This window comes from Oncorhynchus tshawytscha, linkage group LG01 (genome assembly GCF_018296145.1).
Source record: "Oncorhynchus tshawytscha isolate Ot180627B linkage group LG01, Otsh_v2.0, whole genome shotgun sequence".
Classification (NCBI taxonomy): domain Eukaryota; kingdom Metazoa; phylum Chordata; class Actinopteri; order Salmoniformes; family Salmonidae; genus Oncorhynchus; species Oncorhynchus tshawytscha.
In genome coordinates, this window is record NC_056429.1 from 8,796,294 (window position 1) to 8,814,778 (window position 18,485).

General features: G+C 41.3%; 1 protein-coding gene across 5 annotated transcripts in view; it reads left to right on the top strand.

Annotated features, from left to right (window-relative positions):
* The first annotated feature begins 1,661 nt into the window (after positions 1-1,661).
* LOC112217308 (microtubule-associated protein 1B) overlaps positions 1,662-18,485 on the top strand; it is a 92,750-nt gene continuing 75,926 nt past the window's right edge. For 3 of the 5 annotated variants that reach the window (XM_042326085.1, XM_042326211.1, XM_042326041.1), the window contains exons 1-2: positions 1,663-1,959; positions 12,627-12,728. In XM_042326085.1, coding sequence (XP_042182019.1) covers positions 1,707-1,959; positions 12,627-12,728 — 355 coding nt within the window. In that variant the 5' untranslated portion in view covers positions 1,663-1,706. Of the gene's footprint in view, positions 1,960-12,626; positions 12,729-18,485 lie in introns of all 5 variants that reach the window. The other 2 variants (XM_042326158.1, XM_042325987.1) reach the window with 2 other exon arrangements.

Below are 18,485 nucleotides of genomic sequence, written 5' to 3' on the forward strand. Positions count from 1 at the left end.
TTTAATAATGATGGAGGCCACTGTGTTCTTGGAGACAGAAATGTACCCTTCCCCAGATCTGTGCCTCGACACCATCCTGTCTCGGAGCTAACCACTACACAGAGCCTCCATCATCAACATAGCTACTAGGACTAAAACGTTAGTAAAGCCGCTACAATCATGAAGTACAGTGTACAGCAAGCAGTTTAGCAGTTAAAATGGCGGGCACCGGTGGAAAATTGAAAGCTTACCATGACTTGGATGAGTTCCAGTGTTGGATAGCCATAGCCAGCTAGCTAACATAAATAGCATTCCTTTCTGTTTGAGCCGGGTATTTGAGTCGGCTAAATTAGCTAGGTGCATTAGCTAGCTAAGTAAGTGAAAGTGGTGAAAAAATAGACAGGTCTCTCACTCTGCTGCTTCTCCTGATTTTGTAAGAAATTATTTTGTTCAAAACTGTTCAACTATGGTCTTTTTCTCGGAGTCAACTACTCACCACATTTTATGCACTGCAGTGCTAGCTAGCTGTAGCTTATGATCATTTGATTGGGTGGACAACATGTCAGTTCATGGTGCAAGAGCTCTGATAAGTTGGAGGACGTCCTCCAGAAGTTGTCAAAATTACTGAGTAAGTCTATGGAAGAGGCTGCGAACCATGATCCTCCTAAGTTTTGTATTGAAGTCAATGTACCCAGAGGAGAATGGAAGCTATCTGTCCTCCGGCTACACCATGGTGCTATCCTACAGAGTGCTGTTGAGGCTACTGTAGATTTTCATAGCAAAACAGTGCGTTTTAAACAATTATTTGGCGACGTGAATATACAGTACATAAATGATATCATACTAATGATAATATATATAAATGATATCATACTATGATATATATATATATATATATATATATATATATATATATATATATATATATATATATATAGATAGATAGGAAGAGATATAACAGCGATCTGTGTTTCATTTTATATATATAAATAAAACAGCATATACGAGTAGGTTGCTGCCACAGAGATCCTCCCTCTGTTGCGTTTTTTTTCGTCACTCAGACTGGCTCAGACTGGCATCGCCAAACCTGTCTGAGAAATGTATAAATTTCAGAAGGGGAATCAGCAGTTTACCATGGCTTTGGAATTAGACTGGTAACATACTGATACCTTAATCTGCCAATTTGGGCAGAGGCTAACACAAACACACTTTGACAAACTGCTAAAATGTTATTTGATCTCTCTGTGTGTGTGTGTGTGTGTGTGTGTGTGTGTGTGTGTGTGTGTGTGTGTGTGTGTGTGTGTGTGTGTGTGTGTGTGTGTGTGTGTGTGTGTGTGTGTGTGTGTGTGTGTGTGTGTGTGTGTGTGTGTGTGTGTGTGTGTGTGTGTGTGTGTGTGTGTTCGTGTTGTTCTCAGAATAGGTTGTAAACTACGGAAAATAAACTTTGAGATGCTGCAGAAGTCAGCCCATTGGTATTTTGGTATTTACAATTTACCTTTGAGATTTCAAGCTAATCATACATTTATTTTGGGGGGGGCTCACCGTTTCCAAAATCAAGGTCCTACCCTTTGGACTTGCCCGATAGCTCAATATGTGACATCATCCTGCTACATGGGCCTTTCGGCCAATCAAATGGAAGTAAATGGCTCCAAAAGCGAACGTTCTAATAGCCCTGCTAACTCTCCTCCAACCTTTCTGCCGCACACTCCGTGCTTGTGGAAGTTGTCATGGAGATAGAACCGTCCCCGGCGTCTGCTCGCTGGGGTGTTGCCATGGAGATCCCGGCTCGAGGTCCGCTCACGGCAGTGCTGGAGGAAGAGAGCAGCTCGCGGCTGGGGTCCGAGAAGCGAATTCAGGACCTTGGAGAGAAGCGGTGCCGAGGACCCCCTTTCAGCCAAGGGAACTACTACATGCTCATAGTGATCGGAGAGATAGCGACAGACCACCAGCTGCAACGCGCCAGAGACCACTTAGAGCGGGGTGAGTAGGCAACTTCAACGAGTCTCACTGTTACACACGAATTCTGTAAAATCAGCATGCATAACCTCCAATATATACATATAAAAAAATGATAACATAGAACGGATTGAAATGTATAAGATGCAATTGAAAGATATGAAGAATGTGCGGCCGGTTTCCTAATGAGAAAAAAAATGACGCATCAGGCATATTGAATCAGCAGTTTTGCACGAACGAATAGCCTACTACGCCACTTTTTAGTGGAACGAAAATGTTGTGGAGCCTTGCCTACACGTTTCACATTCGTTTGATAATTACAAGGGATTCTTTAATTCTTTGATGAAAAAAATCTATACATGTATTCGTTTTTCAATTAGGGACACAAACAGGCAAGTCTCATGGATTCCCAGAAAACGTATGGTGGTTTTATAAAACCTCCAACATAGTATGTAGCCTTTTTCTACACAATGTATTTCCATGATCCTAACCAACCTGGTCTCAGAGCATTTCGTGTTATTCTGTACATAAATCCTGAGACACTCAATTTAGTATGACATGTTACATTTCGTATGGTATGTATTCTTTTGTGGATGTCCATCATCCATTTCGTATGATATGTTACTATTTGCAATTTGTACAATATGTTACGAATTTGCAGAACGTATGATATGTTACGTATTCCTAGTTGGCTAACGTTAGCTAGGGGTTAGGATTAGGGTTAGGGTTAGGATTAAAGGTGAGGGTTAGGGGGAAGGGTTAGCTAAAAGGGTTAGGGTTAGGGGAAAGATTAGCTACCATGCTAAGTAGTTGCAAAGTTTCTAAATATCTAAAATGCTGAAGTTGTCCCTGATGAGATTCAAACCTGCAACCTTTGGGTCGCTAGATGTTCGCGTTATACGCCCACCCTCCTTTTGTTTTTGCCTTAAGTAAACTTCTGTCTTATGTAACCATACCAACGTAACATATCATACTAATTTGAGATTCCCGGGTATACATTTACTATGTTACGTCTAAACTATGAGACCAGACTGTAATAACTCACATGTAGCCTGCCATGAGAGGGCCTGCTACAGGAAGAAAACAGTTGCACACATTCTCAGCAATGGTGTGATACAAAAACAACAACAATATTGAAGCCTAAATTGACCACGAAGGGGAAAAATCCGTAGACTAACTGCTTGTGCTTGTTACAAATGCACTGTGCCAAACTCCTGGGACATTGCCCTCATTAATAATGAGTCATCCGTTGCACTAAAGCATTCAACATGATGTTCAGTTAAATACAGTAATGCTGTTGTCTTGTTGAAAACCATAGCTGTCATGTTCTTTCTGTATCAAGGTAGCCCAGGGCTATGCCAATTGTTGCACGTACAGTATGGAAAAATCTTCAATATGAGCTAAAAAGGCATGCTGGATGATAGGTACAAATGGAGGGTGTTGTCCAGTGTTTTCTGACACATGGCCTATGTCCTACATGGCACCATATCCCCTTTAGAGTGCACTACTTTTAAGCAGGGTCCAATAGGATGCCATTTGGAACACATTCATGGTGTGAAATATGCTAGGGGTTTACATGGTGTGAAATATGCTAGGGGTTTACATGGTGTGAAGGAAATGTGCTAGGTGTTTGTTTACATGGTGTGAAATGTGCTAGGGGTTTACCTGGTGTGAAATATGCTAGGGGTTTACATGGTGTGAAATATGCTAGGTGTTTACCTGGTGTGAAATATGCTAGGTGTTTACATGGTGTGAATGAAATGTGCTAGGTGTTGACATGGTGTGAAATGTGCTAGGTGTTTACATGGTGTGAAATATGCTAGGGGTTTACATGGTGTGAATGAAATGTGCTCAGTGTTTGTTTACCTGGTGTGAAATATGCTAGGTGTTTACATGGTGTGAAATATGCTAGGTGTTTACATGGTGTGAAATATGCTAGGTGTTTACATGGTGTGAAATATGCTAGGGGTTTACATGGTGTGAAATATGCTAGGTGTTTACATGGTGTGAAATGTGCTAGGTGTTTACATGGTGTGAAATATGCTAGGGGTTTACATGGTGTGAATGAAATGTGCTCAGTGTTTGTTTACCTGGTGTGAAATATGCTAGGTGTTTACATGGTGTGAAATATGCTAGGTGTTTACATGGTGTGAAATGTGCTAGGTGTTTACATGGTGTGAAATATGCTAGGTGTTTACATGGTGTGAAATGTGCTAGGTGTTTACATGGTGTGAAATATGCTAGGGGTTTACATGGTGTGAATGAAATGTGCTAGGTGTTTGTTTTACTTCATATTATGAGGTATGAAGCATGTCTTACATCGCTTCAAAGTAGTCTATATCCAAAATCCTACCATGGAAACGTGGAGGCAATATTTTTTTTATACAGACTTCCTCATTATTCCTCATTACTTCCTCATTCGTCCTCATTCTCCTGTTCTATTGGTTCTATTGTTCTATTGGTTTTCTGTCAACTTACTTTCATTGTCTAACAGCATTATCCCAGTCATATTAGCAACCCATGATAGTTGTTGCCTCCTTAGGACCCCCCTCTTTCTAACATATATTTCCACCTCTGTCCATGAAACTGATCGCATGTGCAAATGTGCATTTTAGAACTGTGTTTTCCTGCACATTGCACTTTGTGTGTACATTTCTGCGCCTAAAATGTGAAGAAATAATAGTTGATCAACATTCCGATCTGTTAAGCGAAACATTCTGATCTGTTAAGGCGAAACATTCCGATCTGTTAAGGCGAAACATTCCGATCTGTTAAGGCGAAACATTCCGATCTGTTAAGGCGAAACATTCCGATCTGTTAACCGATCTGTTAAGGTGAAACATTCCGATCTGTTAACCGATCTGTTAAGGCGAAACATTCCGATCTGTTATCCAATCTGTTAAGGCGAAACATTCCGATCTGTTAAGGCGAAACATTCCGATCTGTTAAGGCGAAACATTCCGATCTGTTAAGGCGAAACATTCCGATCTGTTAACTTCTTGCGTCGAGCCATCCCGGATCCGGGATCGTGAATACAGCCTCAAGCTCATTACCATAACGCAACGTTAACTATTCATGAAAATCGCAAATGAAATGAAATTAATATACTAGCTCTCAAGCTTAGCCTTTTGTTAACAACACTGTCATCTCAGATTTTCAAAATATGCTTCTCAACCATAGCAAAACAAGCATTTGTGTAACAGCTAGCGCAGCTAGCGTAGCATTTAGTATTAGCATTAGCAGGCAACATTTTCACAAAAACCAAAAAATAATTCTAATAAAATCATTACCTTTGAAGAACTTCAGATGTTTTCAATGAGGAGACTCTGTTAGATAGCGAATGCTCAGTTTTTCCTGAAAGATTATTTGTTTAGGAGAAATCGCTCCGTTTGGTGCGTCATGTTTAGCTACGAAAAAAACCTGTATCCAGTAGTGTAATTATCCCCGCAGCTCATTAGCATAACACAACGTTAACTATTCATGAAAATCGCAAATGAAATTAAATTAATATGCTAGCTCTCAAGCTTAGCCTTTTGTTAACAACACTGTCATCTTAGATTTTCAAAATATGCTTCTCAACCATAGCAAAACAAGCATTTGTGTAACAGCTAGCGCTGCTAGCGTAGCATTTAGCGTTAGCATTAGCAGGCAACATTTTCACAAAAACCAGAAAATCATTCAAATAAAATCATTACCTTTGAAGAACTTCAGATGTTTTCAATGAGAAGACTCTCAGTTAGATAGCAAATGCTCAGTTTTTCCTGAAAGATTATTTGTTTAGGAGAAATTGCTCCGTTTGGTGCGTCACGTTTGACTACCAAAAAACCCTGAAAATTCAGTCTTCAAAACGCCGAACTTTTTTCCAAATTAACTCCATAATATCGACTGAAACATGGTAAACGTTGTTTAGAATCAATCCTCAAGGTGTTTTTCACATATCTCTTCATGATATATCGTTCGTTGAAAGCCTCCTCTCTCCTCTCAATCACTGGATGACTGCGTGCAGCTTGTAGATTACGCACCAATTTAGACAAAGGACACCGGGCGGACCCCTGGTAAATGTAGTCTCTTATGGCCAATCTTCCAATGATATGCCTACAAATACGTCACAATGCTGCAGACACCTTGGAGAAACGATAGAAAGGGCAGGCTCATTCCCGGCGCATTCACAGCCATATAAGGAGACAATGGAAAACAGAGCTTCAAAAATTCTGCCCATTTCCTGGTTGAAGTTTCATCTTGGATTCGCCTGTAGCATGAGTTCTGTGGCACTCACAGATAATATCTTTGCAATTTTGGAAACCTTAGAGTGTTTTCTTTCCAAAGCTGCCAATTATATGCATAGTCGAGCATCTTTTCTTGACAAAATATTGCGCTTAAAACGGGCATGTTTTTTAATCCATAAATTAAAAGAGCGCCCCCTATATCCAAGAAGTTAAGCAAAACATTCCGATCTGTTCCATCAACCCTATTAATTGATACAGCGTATACCCTCCACTACACCACTGAACATAGACTAGTTCAGGGAACAGCAAATGTCATGTTAATAAACAGGCACAAGGTGATATAGGGAATAACCTACTAATCAAACGTCTGAAACATGTTCTGTATGAGCTTATGAGGCATGTTCCACAAAAAACAAAGTGTCATGAGAAGATATATAGCCTGGCTCACACACTAGCTTAGCCAGAACTAGAGGCAGAGAGGCAGACGGGAGGCAGACAGCATCATGGAAAATTACCCCTTGTCAGTGTAATTGAGAATGTGGGCTCCCCCAGCTTTCTCCACTCCTCGGACACGATGTGAACATAGAATCCCCATTTTGTATTCTCTACCCTTCGTCCTCACAGGATTTCTCAACCACCTTTTGTATGGCACTGTGTGCCCTCCACACAGATTTACAGGGGTGCTGTGCAGAACTTGCCCTGCATTATTCATTTGGTAACACTTGGGGAACATGGATGGATGCGGAACATGTTTGAGGTATTACTAAGCATGTACAGTGCATTTGGAAATTATTCAGACCCCTTGACTTGTTAATGGATTAACAAATTTGTTTTCCTCATCACTCTACACACAACACCCCATAATGACAAAGCAAAAACAGATTTTTTGCAAATTTATACAAATTATAAAACGGAAATATCACATTTACGTTAGTATTCAGACCCTTTACTCAGTACTTTGTTGAAGCACATTTGGCAGCAATTACAGCCTTGAGTCTTCTTGGGTATGATGCTACAAGCTTGGCACACCTGTATTTGGGGAGTTTCTCACATTCTTCTCTGCAGATCCTCTTAAGCTCTGTCAGGTTGGATGGTGAACGTCGCTGTACAGCTATTTTCAGGTCTCTCCAGAGATGTTCAAACGGGTTCAAGACTGGGCTTTGTCTGGGTCACTCAAGGAAGGTAACTTAGGCCTCACTCCCCCCTATCTGAGATACCTACTGCAGCCCTCATCCTCCACATACAACACCCGTTCCCCAAAGCCCACACATCCCTGGGCCGCTCCACTTTTCAGTTCACTGCAGCTAGCGACTGAAACGAGCTGCAAAAAACACTCAAACTGGACAGTTTTGTCTCCATTTCTTCATTCAAAGACTCAATCATGGACACCATGTTTTGTGCCGCTAGCAAGTTGTGCTGTTGCCATGTTGTGTTGCTATCATGTTGTTGCCATGTTGTGTTGCTATCATGCTGTTGCCATGTTGTGTTGCTATCATGTTGTTGCCATGTTGTTGCCATGTTGTGTTGCTATCATGCTGTTGCCATGTTGTGTTGCTATCTTGTTGTTGCCATGTTGTGTTGCTATCATGCTGTTGCCATGTTGTGTTGCTATCATGCTGTTGCCATGTTGTGTTGCTATCTTGTTGTTGCCATGTTGTGTTGCTATCATGCTGTTGCCATGTTGTGTTGCTATCACGTTGTTGCCATGTTGTGTTGCTATCATGTTGTTGCCGTGTTGTGTTGCTATCATGCTGTTGCCATGTTGTGTTGCTATCTTATTGTTGCCATGTTGTCTTGCTATCTTGTTGTTGCCATGTTGTGTTGCTATCATGCTGTTGCCATGTTGTGTTGCTATCATTGTTGCCATGTTGTCGTTGTTGCCATGTTCTGTTGCTATCATGCTGTTGCCATGTTGTGTTGCTATCATGCTGTTGCCATGTTGTGTTGCTATCATGCTGTTGCCATGTTGTGTTGCTATCATGCTGTTGCCATGTGTTGCTATCATGTTTTTGTCATGTTGTGTTGCTGCCATGCTATGTTGTCATCTTATGTCTCTCTTTATGTAGTGTTGTGGTGTCTCTCTTGTTGTGATGCGTGCGTTGTCCTATATTTTTATTTAATTTAAACATTTTATTCCCAGCCCCCGTCCCTGCAGGAGGCCATATGCCTTCTGGTAGGCCGTCATTGTAAATAATAATTTGTACTTAACTGACTTGCCTAGTTAAATAAATGTTCAATAAAAAAATTAACACAAAAAAAAAGACATTCAGAGACTTGTCCCAAAGCCACTCCTGTGTTGTCTTGGCTGTGTGCTTAGGGTCGTTGTCCTGTTGGAAGGTGAACCTTCGCCCCAGTCTGAGGTCCTGAGCGCTCTGGAGCAGGTTTTCATCAAGGATCTTTCTGTACTTTGCTCCGTTCATCTTCCCCTCGATCCTGACTAGTCTCCCAGTCCGTGCCGCTGAAAAACATCTCCACAGCATGATACTGCGACCACCACGCTTCCCCGTAGGGATGGTGCCAGGTCTTGTTTCTCATGGTCTGAGAGACCTTTAGGTGCCTTTTGGCTAACTCCAAGCGGCTGTCATGTGCCTGTCATGTGCCTTTTACTGAAGAGTGGCACTCTACCATAAAGGCCTGATTGGGGGAGTGCTGCGGAGATAGTTGTCTTTCTGGAAGGTTCTCCCATCTCCACAGAAGAACTCTGGAGCTCTGTCAGAGTGGCCATCGGGTTCTTGATCAACTCCCTGACCAAGGCCCTTCTCCCCCGATTGCTCAGTTCTTCCGGGCGGCCAGCTCAAGGAAGAGTCTTCTTCCATTTAAGAATTATGGAGGCCACTGTGTTCTGGGGGAACTTCAATGCTGAAGAAATGTTTTGGTACCCTTCCCCAGATCTGTGCCTCGACACAATCCTGTCTCCAAGCTCTACTGACAATTCCTTTGACCTCATGGCTTGGCTTTTGCTCTGACATGCACTGTCAACTGTGGGACCTTATATAGACAGGTGTGTGCCTTTCCAAATCATGTCCAATCAATTGAATTTACCACAGGTGGACTTCGATCAAGTTGTAGAAACATTTCAAGGATGATCAATGGGAACAGGATGCATCTGAGCTCAATTTTCGAGTGTCATAGCAAAGGGTCTGAATACTTACGTAAATAAGGAATCCGTTTTTATATTTAATAAATTAGCTAAAAATTCGAATAACCTGTTTTCACTTTGTCATTATTGGGTATTGTGTGTAGATTGATGAGGAACGTGTTTTATTTAATCCATTTTAGAACAAGGCTGTGACATAACAAAATGTGGAAAAGGGGTCTGAATACTTCCCAAATGCACTGTATTAATTAGTTGATCATTACTAACTTAGTAGTATAATTTTCTAGTTGGGTGAATTGGTGTCTGATAAGTTTGTATGACATAAATTATAAGCAAGTTAGTTACTGTAATGAGTTTATAATCAACCACTTCTCTGGACCTCTTCAATGGTGCCTCCTGCTGGCCCTCCAACAACACTTCCAGCAGCATGTGGTCTCCCATCCAGAACCAACCCTGGTTAGCTTCAGAAGCAAGCCAGCAGTGGGATTCAGGGTGGTATGAGAGCTCTCCTGAACACAGTTGTCCTACGACTATTGAGTGATCTCTCTCTCCCTCTCTCCCTCTGTCCCTCTCTCTCTCAGGATATTACATTTTAGACATGTCAAATTGTCTGTCATAATGATCAATGCAATTGTCACATCTTTGAGAAGGGTTTTGTCAGTCCAAACACAAAATACCAATTTGAGCAAGGAGCATTGAGGCCTTTACCAGAATCAGTGACTCAGCATTTCTGAGAATAGACCGTACTCGGGAACATCTCTCTCTCTCTCAAGAAAAACAGAAGCTGGGAAAAAAGTACAGTCATCCTCTTCTTATTGAGGCATGGGGAGATAGGAGGATAAGGGGGTGGATGAAAGGAAATTATATTCATCTCCTATCCCAGACTCAGACAGAGTATCCACCAGTGAACAGGATCAGAGACAGGCTTCTCCTGCGGTTAAAGGCCCTGTTGAATAGGATCAGAGACAGGCTTCTCCTGCTGCTAAAGGCCCTGTTGAATAGGATCAGAGACAGGCTTCTCCTGCTGCTAAAGGCCCTGTTGAATAGGATCAGAGACAGGCTTCTCCTGCGGCTAAAGGCCCTGTTGAATAGGATCAGAGACAGGCTTCTCCTGCTGCTAAAGGCCCTGTTGAATAGGATCAGAGACAGGCTTCTCCTGCGGCTAAAGGCCCTGTTGAATAGGATCAGAGACAGGCTTCTCCTGCGGCTAAAGGCCCTGTTGAATAGGATCAGAGACAGGCTTCTCCTGCTGCTAAAGGCCCTGTTGAATAGGATCAGAGACAGGCTTCTCCTGCGGCTAAAGGCCCTGTTGAATAGGATCAGAGACAGGCTTCTCCTGCGGCTAAAGGCCCTGTTGAATAGGATCAGAGACAGGCTTCTCCTGCTGCTAAAGGCCCTGTTGAATAGGATCAGAGACAGGCTTCTCCTGCTGCTAAAGGCCCTGTTGAATAGGATCAGAGACAGGCTTCTCCTGCTGCTAAAGGCCCTGTTGAATAGGATCAGAGACAGGCTTCTCCTGCTGCTAAAGGCCCTGTTGAATAGGATCAGAGACAGGCTTCTCCTGCTGCTAAAGGCCCTGTTGAATAGGATCAGAGACAGGCTTCTCCTGCGGCTAAAGGCCCTGTTGAATAGGATCAGAGACAGGCTTCTCCTGCGGCTAAAGGCCCTGTTGAATAGGATCAGAGACAGGCTTCTCCTGCTGCTAAAGGCCCTGTTGAATAGGATCAGAGACAGGCTTCTCCTGCTGCTAAAGGCCCTGTTGAATAGGATCAGAGACAGGCTTCTCCTGCGGCTAAAGGCCCTGTTGAATAGGATCAGAGACCGGCTTCTCCTGCGGCTAAAGGCCCTGTTGAATAGGATCAGAGACAGGCTTCTCCTGCGGCTAAAGGCCCTGTTGAATAGGATCAGAGACCGGCTTCTCCTGCTGCTAAAGGCCCTGTTGAATAGGATCAGAGACAGGCTTCTCCTGCGGCTAAAGGCCCTGTTGAATGACATCTGACGCGGGTTTCTCTCTGAACTCCTGAGAATCTTCACTCGAATCCAATCTGACAAAGGCTCTCTCTATTGTGGGTTTGGAAATTAGGAAGTTGACTGGAACATGAATGAGAATAGTTTTGCTTACTCTTTAAATCAGTGTGTCTGTTCTGGTAATAAGTTCATTTAAACCCAGGTATAATGTGTTAGGATGCAGTTATAATGCATTGTAAGACTTGTTATAAGCATGCATGACCCCCCCAGGAACATGGCTTAGAAATGTTCAGCTTGTACTAAACCTGTTGCTCCTTAATAATCAGTCTGTTTCAGTAATAGACATCAAGGTATGTATAACGCGTTACGATGCCGTTATATTATAAGCCTTGTCATAAGCATATGACCCCCATTAAAATGCCCTATTATTGTAATCTCATCATGATTCTGACAGTTATTTTGAGGTAAACTCCTTCCTTAACTAAATGACCAATGTTCTGGTCCGGTGTTACGATAAATGAGTGAGGAGGTGTGGAGTCAGGCGCAGAGAGCAAAAGATGTGGGAAAAAACACGCTTTAATGTCCCGGAAACATAACATGAACCAAAAGTAGAAAAACAAATGATCAGAAATATAAACGGACAGCGTGAAACCCAAATACAAACAAAATGCACTCAAACAACAAAACAGACTAACAAGCCCGCACGAAACAGAAGCGGGCTGAACAAACTATATATAACCCTACCCTAACAACCAAACAAGAAACAGGTGATACCAATCAGACAAAACCAAAGGAACACAGAACAACGGATCGGCGATAGCTAGTAGACCGGTGACGACGACCGCCGAGCGCCACCCGAACAAGAAGGGGAGTCACCTTCGGTAATATTCGTGACATCCGGTACATTTGTAAAAAAAAATATATGTATATTTTTTCTCCATATTATAGAAAACATAATAGCTGTCTGGACCAACTTTTATTAATTCCAATTACATACAGTGTCAACTGGGGTTAAATTACATCTTGGAGAAATGAAGTCTTCCATGAAATGGAGAAAAAAATTTTTGCACTGAAATATTTAAAATAATACAGATATAGAGATTTAAAAGACGTTGTTTTCCAATTTCCTTTCTCCAACTTCCTATCCATGTGCCCTCGCACAAGATCTGCAGATAATGAGAAATACTCAAATGGAAGTTTAGTATTTTACAAATTAATTTTAAATGGTTTCTCGCCACTTAAGTGCAGTATTGGCCACTGTTGAACGGTTGCCCTCATCACGTCCATTGAAGTTATTAGTGTCGGTTTAAAGAAAAGTAAACAATGCATTACAGTAAGGATTTTAAATAGCCAACTTATCCTTTAATGTAACATTACCCTCTTCTGTCTTGTTATACCAGGGATCCGCTCCTGGGACGTCAGCCTCAAGTCATGTGACCTGGACCATCAGCTGCAGCTGTTTGTGACGCGTCACTCCGCACAGTTCTCCGCAGAGGTTAGAGGTCAGTCAAACCTGGGTCCTGCGACGTCACATACACACACACACACAGGACAACGTTGGACTATAATGGGCCCTTTTTCGAACTAGCCTGGTCCCAGATTCTGTTTGTTCTACCTTGCCAACTCCTATGTTTTTTTGTCACAACAAACAATGACAATGACATAGGAGTTTAGAACCAGACCCAGGCTCTTAACACCTAGTGACAAGTATTAATGTCCGAGTAAATAAGATGATGTCTCCCTTATTACTTCAGGTACAGTAGTCTGATGCAAGGTGAGTTGAGTTACTCTGTAGAGTCCTTCCACCTGCACACCCATATGAGATGTTTCTAGCACTACTCAAATGCTTTCACCCATCCAGACTTGTCAGGTGACTAAATCCAATGAGGATTGAGGGGAATATGTATTTCTTTACTGATAAGTCACGATGATAATATTATTAACGTACTCATGTGTCTTTATCAGATAAAAATGAGCTGTTGAACACAATACTAGGATGGCCTGGGGTTTGAGACTGTAAGGTCAGTAAGGTTTATTTTTAAATAACTATTTAATGACATACATGGCGTGGTCCATAAACGTTTTATATTATGATTCCACATAAATGTATTATTCTAATTCTTCGAGCGCTGTTAAATTGGTTGTTGATCCTTGCTTGACAACCATTTTCAGATCTTGCCATAGATTTTCAAGCACATTTAAGTCAAAACTGTAACTCGGCCACTCAGGAACATTCACTGTCTTCTTGGTAACAACTCCAGTGTAGATTTGGCCTTGTGTTTCAGGTTATTGTCCCGCTGAAAGGTGAATTCATCTCCCAGTGTCTGTTGGAAAGCAGACTGAACCAGGTTTTCCTCTAGGATTTTGCCTGTGCTTGGCTTCATTCCGTTTATTTTGTATCCTGAAAAACTCCCTAGTCCTTAACAATTACAAGCATACCCATAACATGTTCCAGCCACCTCTATGCTTGAAGATATGGAGAGTAGTACTCAGCAATGTGTTGTGTTGGATTTGCCCCAAATATCACACTTTATATTCAGGACAAGAAGTGAATTGCTTTGCAACATTTTAGGCAGTTTTACTTTAGTGGCTTGTTGCAAACAGGATGCATGTTATATTCTGTACAGGCTTCCTTCTTCTCCCTCTGTCAATAAGGTTAAGGTATTGTGGAGTAACTACAGTGTTGTTGATCCATCCTCACTTTTCTCCTGGCACAACCATTCAACTCTGTAAATGTTTTAAAGTCACCTGCTGGACTCACTCGACTGAGGGACCTTACAGATAATAGTCATTCAAAAATCATCTTAAACACTATTAAACACACAGAGTGAGTCCATGCAACTTATTACATTTTTACTTCTGAACTTATTTAGGCTTGCCATAACAAAGGGGTTGAATACTTATTGACTCAAGGCATTTCAGCTTTTCATTTTGAATTCATTTATTTAAATAAAAAAAATAAAAAACATAATTCCACTTTGACATTATGGGGTATTGTGTGTAAGCCAGTGACCAAAAACCTACATTTAATCAATTTCAAATGAAATGTAATTTTCTTATCTTTTGTGTCATTATAAGGCATTTGCATTTTACATCAGTTTTCAATATGGACCTCTTGATCCATCTGAGGAGAATCCACAATGTACAGTAACTCAGAATAGATATTTTTTTAGAAAGATTAAGGGGTCATCAAAGGATTTCTGATTCCTCTCCACAGCTACAGTAGGAATATACATATTATGATCTCAAGGCACAGTATTTCAATGCAGTCTGAATTCATTGCTCAAAGATCACATAAACCACACGTGTCCTAAACCACACACACACACACACACACACACACACACACACACACACACACACACACACACACACACACACACACACACACACACACACACACACACACACACACACACACACACACACACACACACACACACACACACACACACACACACACACACCTCCTGCGATGGTGATTGAGACTTCTACATAGCACCCAAGGGGATTGACTGCTATCCCATAGCCTCTGTATTACGCACACACACACACACGCACACGTACACGTGCACACACTGTAATTAGGAAACTATAGGATACATTGCAACGATGCACTGACAGTAAGTGCTGAGCTATATCGAAGCCAGCAAAAATGACACAGCATTTTGTCAAGAGAAAGACACATCCAGAGAATGTCCCATCTTATAAAAAATATTATTTTTAGTGGTGTAACATTTATTTTGGACCGTCCCTTAAGGGTTTTTCCATGTGGCTCTAAAAGTTGTCGTCATAAGTACACACTGACATTGTGCTACATAAAAGCCCTCTCCTCTATCAAAGACCTTGAGCACTGCTTGTATTGGCAGCTTTGATCTAAAGTCGATATTTTCTTAGCGATCCAGTCTCCGAGGACCATTGCGCTAAAAGGGGAGGTGGGGGGGCGAACTCATTGATTTCGCCAGGGTTTTTGTCCTCATTAAGAAGAAGAAAAGAAAGATTTGCGTCGTAGGGGTGTGGTTTGATGTGGGTGTATTTGATGTTTGTTATATCCTTCCTTGGCAGTTATGGTTGTTTGTTCCTCTTCACTCACCGCAGTTGAGTTCTCTCTGTAGTTGATTATCTCTGTAGTTATCTCTGTAGTTGAGTTCTCTGTAGTAGATTATCTCTCTAGTTGAGTTCTCTGTAGTTGAGTTATCTCTGTAGTTATCTCTGTAGTTGAGTTCTCTGTATCTGATTTATTTTTGTAGTTGAGTTCTCTATAGTTATCTCTGTAGTTATCTCTGTAGTTGAGTTCTTTGTAGTTGATTATCTCTGTAGTTGAGGAGCCACTGTACTATCTATGACTGGCTAAAGGAATGACAGTTGAAATAATAATAATAATAATAATTAGGTGGGTTGTCATATTGTTATATATTGTTATATTTGTCTTATTTCACACATCTACAAGTCTGTGTTAATACGCATGTGTGAATTGGAAATGTGTTTTTTGCTTATCCCAGTTCTCCATGAAACACCCTCGGAGAGAGTGGGGTCCCAGCCAGTGTCAGTCAAAGTGTCACCTTGCTGGCTAGGGGATTCGAAATAGCAACATTTATAATGAACAAGTGTGGTTTTTTAACATAACGTTGGGGATGATGTATTGTAGCCATGTCTGGTTCTTTAACATATTGTTGGGGATGATGTATTGTAGCCATGTCTGGTTCTTTAACATAACGTTGGGGATGATGTATTGTAGCCATGTCTGGTTCTTTAACATAACGTTGGGGATGATGTATTGTAGCCATGTCTGGTTCTTTAACATAACGTTGGGGATGATGTATTGTAGCCATGTCTGGTTCTTTAACATAACGTTGGGGATGATGTATTGTAGCCATGTCTGGTTCTTTAACATAACGTTGGGGATGATGTATTGTAGCCATGTCTGGTTCTTTAACATAACGTTGGTGATGTATTGTAGCCATGTCTGGTTCTTTAACATAATAATGATGTTAGCCATGTCTGGATGATGTATTGTAGCCATGTCTGGTTATTTATTAACATAACGTTGATGGGATGATGTATGATGTAGCCATGTCTGGTTCTTTAACACAACGTTAGCCATGTCTGGTTCTTTTTAACATAACGTTGATGTATTGTAGCCATGTCTGGTTCTTTAACATAACGTTGGGGATGATGTATTGTAGCCATGTCTGGTTCTTTAACATAACGTTGGGGATGATGTATTGTAGCCATGTCTGGTTCTTTAACATGGTTCTTTAACATAACGTTGGGGATGATGTATTGTAGCCATGTCTGGTTATTTATTAACATAATGATGTATTGTAGCCATGTCTGGTTCTTTTAACATAACGTTGGGGATGATGTATTGTAGCCATGTCTGGTTCTTTAACATAACGTTGGGGATGATGTATTGTAGCCATGTCTGGTTCTTTAACATAACGTTGGGGATGATGTATTGTAGCCATGTCTGGTTCTTTAACATAACGTTGGGGATGATGTATTGTAGCCATGTCTGGTTTTTATTAACATAACGTTGGGGATGATGTATTGTAGCCATGTCTGGTTCTTTAACATAACGTTGGGGATGATGTATTGTAGCCATGTCTGGTTTTTATTAACATAACGTTGGGGATGATGTATTGTAGCCATGTCTGGTTCTTTAACATAACGTTGGGGATGATGTATTGTAGCCATGTCTGGTTCTTTAACCGTTGGGGATGTAGCCATGTCTGGTTCTTTAACATAACGTTGATGGGATGATGATGATGTATTTGCAGCCATGTCTGGTTCTTTAACATAACGTTGGGGATGATGTATTGTAGCCATGTCTGGTTCTTTAAGATAACGTTCTTTGGGGATGATGTATTGTAGCCATGTCTGGTTCTTTATTAACATAACGTTGGGGATGATGTATTGTAGCCATGTCTGGTTCTTTAACATAACGTTGGGGATGATGTATTGTAGCCATGTCTGGTTCTTTATTAACATAACGTTGGGGATGATGTATTGTAGCCATGTCTGGTTCTTTAACATAACGTTGGGGATGATGTATTGTAGCCATGTCTGGTTCTTTAACATAACGTTGGGGATGATGTATTGTAGCCATGTCTGGTTCATTGTCTCATGGGTTGATTCTGCTGCTATGATTGGATGTAGCTGTGATTTGATTGGGTGCTGCCAGGCAACGTTCCCGTGTTTTGTGGGCATGACTGAAATCCAACCCAATGAAAACGGCGACGTCTTCGAATCGTTAAATCTCACAAAATTCTGTTTTGGAAAATACTAACATGTCTAAATGTATCTTACTTTTTTTAAAATTGCAAGTTTTAGGACTACAGATGTTTCTGACTACTATCTTTAAAAAATAAAAAAAATGTTATAACTAGGCAAGTCAGTTAAGACAAAAATCTTATATACAACCTACCCCGGGCCAATTTCGCACCACCCTATGGGACTCCCAATCACAGCCAGATGTGGTGCAGCCTGGATTTGAACCAGGTACTGCAGTGACACCTTTTGCACTGAGATGCAGTGTCTTAGACCACTGCGCCACTCTGGAGCCTATTGATTCCAAATGGGCCATTTTCAACCAGAGAAGTAGTCTTTTTTGGGTTCAGCTGTCCTTTATGTATCTCCAAAAAATGTAGATATTTACTGTGATTGAATGTGAATAAACAAACATTTTAAATAATGGTTTCAGTCCAAGGGAACTATGATATGTTTACAAGCAATTTATAACTGATTTACTTCAATAGAAGCGACAAACTGGCCTTGATACAATAGTAATGATGAGTTAATGGACCATACTGTCACCTCTCTCTATTCTGTGTTTAACATTCAGCTAGGTTTTCCACTTAACTTTTGACTTGTATTTTATTGATCCATATGCAGAAACTGAAGAAATGCTGAATAGTGTGAACATGCAACCAAGCCAGTGGCTTTGCAGTTTCTGGATGTCCAGAAAAAGTATTTTAAGTCAATATTTATGCTCTTAAATGGGTTTATTCTTGGGTTGAAACTCTGGCACAATAAAGAGTTTAAAAAATGGTCCCACACAGTGCTGTGTATAGCTTAGTGTGTTGTTTGAATCTTAGACCATCTCTGCATTACATCATGTCTGCATTCAGGTCCTCCAGGCAGATAGGGGGTGAGTGAGGCCACCAAACCCAGCCAGGGATGGCTAGGATGAGGGGTAGGTAGAGAGGAGGGCCAGGGATGGCTAGGATGGGGGGTAGGTAGAGAGGAGGGCCAGGGAT